The 5,000-nt window shown below is 36.7% G+C and overlaps 1 protein-coding gene across 1 annotated transcript in view; it reads left to right on the forward strand.

Moving 5' to 3' along the window:
• The window catches only part of LOC137983220 (uncharacterized), a 93,311-nt gene that overhangs the window by 33,289 nt on the left and 55,022 nt on the right, over positions 1-5,000 (forward strand). The window contains exon 3 of the mRNA XM_068830417.1: positions 4,681-4,971. Within this exon, the coding sequence (XP_068686518.1) occupies positions 4,681-4,971 (291 nt within the window). The remainder of the gene's footprint in view (positions 1-4,680; positions 4,972-5,000) is intronic.

Consider the following 5,000-nt stretch of genomic DNA (forward strand, 5'->3'; position numbering starts at 1 on the left):
GACCACTTAACATTCAAATGTTATATTTAAAAAAGAAACAAAAAATGTACAGCACACCTCAGTAAAAACCTTGAAAAATGGAAGAAATACAAAAATCATGCAAATATTCTAACATCCTTAAAAGATAAAAGCAAGAGGAACTATTATGCATGCCAATTCAAATCAAGCAACAGTCCTAAATTGACTTGAAAAGTTATTGGGACATTGATCAACAGGAAAATCCAAAACCAATCCTCCTGGATAATTGTAGGAAATAGATCTTATACCCAACAAGGCGATATAGTCGAGCAGTTTGATAATAATTCAGTTGTAAATGTGAACGAAATAATACTGTGAAATTACATGTAATCTTATATTGATCAGCTACGGATATGAAATCAATTGAAGCTATAATCCTCGCAGTTATGAACGCAATTTTAGTATTTGTGCGAAGCTTGCATGCGTGACCATGTAATTCATGCTCGCGCGATGCCTTTGTAGGCTTCTGGAAGTACAATATGATCGTTCCCAGTGTTCGGGTCCAAACTAGAGTGCCAGGCTTCGAGGAAAAGTCACTTGTGGTAATGAGCTTCGAAAGCAATGACCTTGACATTTTCAAAGTTCATGATGTGGCTGAAATGGTGGAAATGGCTTGCAACTTTGGAGTTTTGATCAAAACCTGCCACTGCCTTTTTGTGCTTCGCAATTCAGGTCTTCAATGATCTTTCTGTTTGGCCATAGTACACAAAATTGTACTGTGTGCAATTGATTTTGTACACTATGCCTGATTTCTGGTGGTCAGAATCGTCTAGCTCTTCGGGGCACAGAAAAAGGCTGTTGATTGTAGTTTGTAAGCTACTTTCAAAGTGCGACCTATTTTCTTGGAAACGCCCTGTACATACCATATATGTCCAGAAATGCACCTAATTAGATTCACACCCAATTTTGACAACATGAGAAATGTTGAAGTTAAGGAGAAGACCAAGGGCTGTGCAGCACTACAAAGCCATGGAAGTTGTTCTCGGCAGGTTGTTGAAGGCTTAAGAAATAGCCGAAGCATCTGTTGAAAAATATCAAGACACAGAGGCAAACCTTTTTTCCATAGAACTTATGATTTCTCCTGACTACACTTGACCAGGGTGGGAATTGAACCCACGACCTTCCAGTAAGATCACCGCTGCTCTACTGACTGAGCTACAAGGTCAGACGGGAGCAGGCCGTGGGAACTGATGATGTTAAAGTCACGGCTAACGTTGGCCGTGTAGCACTTATGTTTCAAGAGACTTAATAATGATAATAATAATAGTAATAATAATAACAATAACAAATATTTAAACTGCTAAAAATGTATCAGTTTGTTAAAAACAAACTGGTATTAATACATGAGCAGATAAATATAATATTTCTTAAACTACATAAAAATGATAATAGAGGGTAAAATACAATCATATCACATACCATCAAAATCAACTATTTAAACATTATCTTAACAGATTAAAAAGGATAGCAATAAGAAATACATATGTGTTATTCACCGGCTGGGAGGTCCGTATAGGGAAAAACTGTGCCCGAAGTCTTGAGTACGGCCCGAGGCCGCACGCCGAGGGACAAACTCAAGGCCAAGGGCACAGTTTTTCTCTATATGAACTGACCTAAGCTGGTGAATAACATATTTATTTTTTCTGCAATTTTTTTTTCTGAAAATGAACCCAGGCAAACTGGTTTTCCAAGAGTGTTTCTACGCGCTCTACGTCGCACTGTCACAGTTGAAATTAACTTATAACTGAAAAAAGTGCTCCGTTCGCATAGCTGATAGAAAAATGATAGATTAACGATAAAGCAGAACTTCAAATATCTCTTGGTGCAATAAATATAAAAAATAAACTGTTATATTTCATAGCAAGCACAGAGAAATGAGATAAACAAACTAAACAATGATCTTTGAAAAATTCGTTCAAACAGGCGAATAATTTTCTATGTGTTAAAGTGCTTTGTCTTCTTGAAAATGAAACGAAATTTCTTAAAACAGGATGAATAAACTTAGTGAAAAATATGCAAACATCTGTCTCTGCCTTCATATCTTAATATATCAAGGATTCATCTTTGTTCTCCGTCAAGTCCTTCAGAAATCAGTGCAAAACTTAGAAAACTACACAAGAAAAACTTGCTGACATTAGTTCACAGCATTGCGATTTGTTTGCCTATTTTAGCTAGGAATCTGTATTTTCCTTAATGAAGCAAAATAAAACGAGATTATAAAATAGAACTCCAAAGAAAATAATGGATGCCAACCGAAAAACCGACTTCAAAAAGTTGTTTTAAGTTCAACGGCGTGTCAACAGTGCAAGAAACCCACCAACTCGAAAACAGCAAACCAGCAAAGTGTTGTCAGCAAAATCATGTGAATACTCGCCTTTTTGAAGAATAACCAGGCCTTTCATTCCATTACTGATGTTTTCCCTTCTCTTTGCAACGCTTAGTGAGCGAAAACTTGCATTTTAAGAGGTGAAATCCAATGTTTTGTCGCGCAGTAGTAAAAACATTTTCTATTAGCCACGACAGTTTCAGCACAGAACAGATTTCAGACCGTGGTCCGTATTGTAAAAAGCTGGACCGGCTACGAGAGCGCGATTAGCCAATCAGATTCAAGGTTTTAGGATTCCGGCCTGCTAAAATGCTTCAGAAAAAAATAAAATATTTAATTTACCGTGCATCTATGACTTATTTTGTCTGATTTTAGCAAAAAACTATATAAGGCTGCTTTGAATGATGAAAAGATTGTAATTGATCTTATCGATTTTGGTAAATCGTTAATCCTTCGCTGCAGCATATTGAAAAGTTTTTTGTCCAACTGTTGTATTTGCTTTTCGTAAATGTACGAAAGACGTCACAGAACTGGAACTGTTCAACCTCGGTTAGATAAAATTTAGAAGACACATTAATGCAATAACACAACACATTAACATAACTTTACTACAATCTCATTTTCCCCATTTTAAATTACGACCTGATGAGCTGGCTACCCCATACCTTTACTAATCATAAACTTGAAGAATCTCTTTAACTTCAGTTATCAACTCTTGTTTTTAAAATCAATGCCTCGAAGGGAATCCTACCACCATCCTTCACGAACCTTACAAAGCATGCCACAGATATCCATCCCCATAATTCAAGGTATGCTGCAGCTCAAAATTTGTACAGGCCAGTTTCCAGAACTAATAATTATGGACTATCTCGAAACAATACTCAACAACATTTTCGCATCTTTTTAAAACTCGCTTTGTCCAGTGCTTGCTCTCTTCTCAGGGATTGGTCCTTTACAATTTGAAATATTTTAAATTTTGGTTAGTAGTTGTTTCCTTGTGCTACCGCACTGCAGAAATTATGTGATTACTTATACAAATACCGCAATCGATGCACGCCTTAAAAACTAGCAGTACAAACGCTGGTGACATTAAGTGAAGCTATGATCTTCGCAGTTATGAGCGCAATTTTTGCAATTGCGTAGGGAAGCCTGAAAAATTCAGGACTTCAACGGGGTTTGAACCCATGACCCCGCGATTCCGGTGCGACGTTCTAATCAACTGAGCTATGAAGCCACTGGCATTAGGAGCTGGCCATTTGTGGGTTCTAATGGTCCCGTAAGGAATGAATCAATGATGAAATGGTATATGAAATGAATCATATATGAACTGCGGATATGAAATCAACATACAAAAAATTGTTTAAACAGTGTTGTTGCTGGTGTGCCGCTTTGACAGTCACGTCTCACGCATAACGCAAGCTTGGGGACCTATGGACATACAAATCATTTCGTGTGCTATGACATTACTTAAGAAATTGCACGTTAATAAACCTTTTGGGAAGCAAATTAGTGAATATTCGCTAAATGATACACGCATTTAAAATAATGCAGAATTTAAGAAACGTTTTCCCTTTCCTTCTGATTCATAAACATTGAATTGCTTTTGCGATGTGAAGCAGCTTGCTCATTTGTATAAACATGATAGCTTTTGCAGGATGTAAATTTCTGTAATTGGCTCGTGGCTTTTTTCCGATCCAATAGTTCTGTGTTTTCTACAATAATGCAACAGAAAGGAAATTTATGGTACTGAAGGCAAATCAGACACGCATGTACATGTATGTGTGTATAAACTGCGTATGTGCGTATATCTGAGTGGTACTTTGGAAGCAAAACAAATTCATGTCTGTTTAGTTCACCCAGCAATTTCCTTTCTTTCTATATGAATTCTAGAAAGTTTTTGTTTAGGTTTATTTTAGTAGCATTCAAATCGTTGCCAATGGAGAACTGTTTTACTTAGTCATACTTTTCGTAGCCCTATTAGGTGTATGAAAGAAGAAAACAAAGAAGATATGTTTCAAAATGTGTTCTTTTTACTTGCAAAACTTTCTAATTTGTAAACTCAAATGGCATCGTTTTTCCAAGGACCCAACTGCCATACATAAACCAGTCCTTTTTATCAAACGGGAAACACTGTGAATCTTGAAAGCTTCTTTTCTGACTTAAAAAATAGTAAATTTTGGGGTCCCTTAGGGTTCAATCCCAGGTCCATTATTATAAATAATTTGTTTAAAGGAAATGAAGGAATATTTTTTGAAAGGTGGTATTAGGGCATGTGACTTAAAATGAGGCATGTGATTTAGCAGCCAATTGGTAACATTAATCTTTTTATTCTGTAGGCCGTGCATCCTTGCCTCATCCGGTTCACATTTCTTCAGTGGGGAGTTCTGTAGAGTTTATCTGCAATGCTACATCTGTGCCAAAGCTGAATTTTTTGTGGTTTAAACAGCATGGAGAAACTCAGTTATTGTTAGCTAACAATAGCCAAAATGTTATCATTGTGTCTGCCACTGGATCTTCAATCCTTAAGCTTAAAAACATTGCTGATTATGATGAGGGACGTTATATCTGTGATGCCACTGCCAATGTTGATCAACTGAATCAGGCTAGAACCTACCTTCAGCTCACTAGTGAGTTTGATCGTTCATGCATTTGTCAA

Source organism: Montipora foliosa, chromosome 13, assembly GCF_036669935.1.
Source record: "Montipora foliosa isolate CH-2021 chromosome 13, ASM3666993v2, whole genome shotgun sequence".
Taxonomy (NCBI): domain Eukaryota; kingdom Metazoa; phylum Cnidaria; class Anthozoa; order Scleractinia; family Acroporidae; genus Montipora; species Montipora foliosa.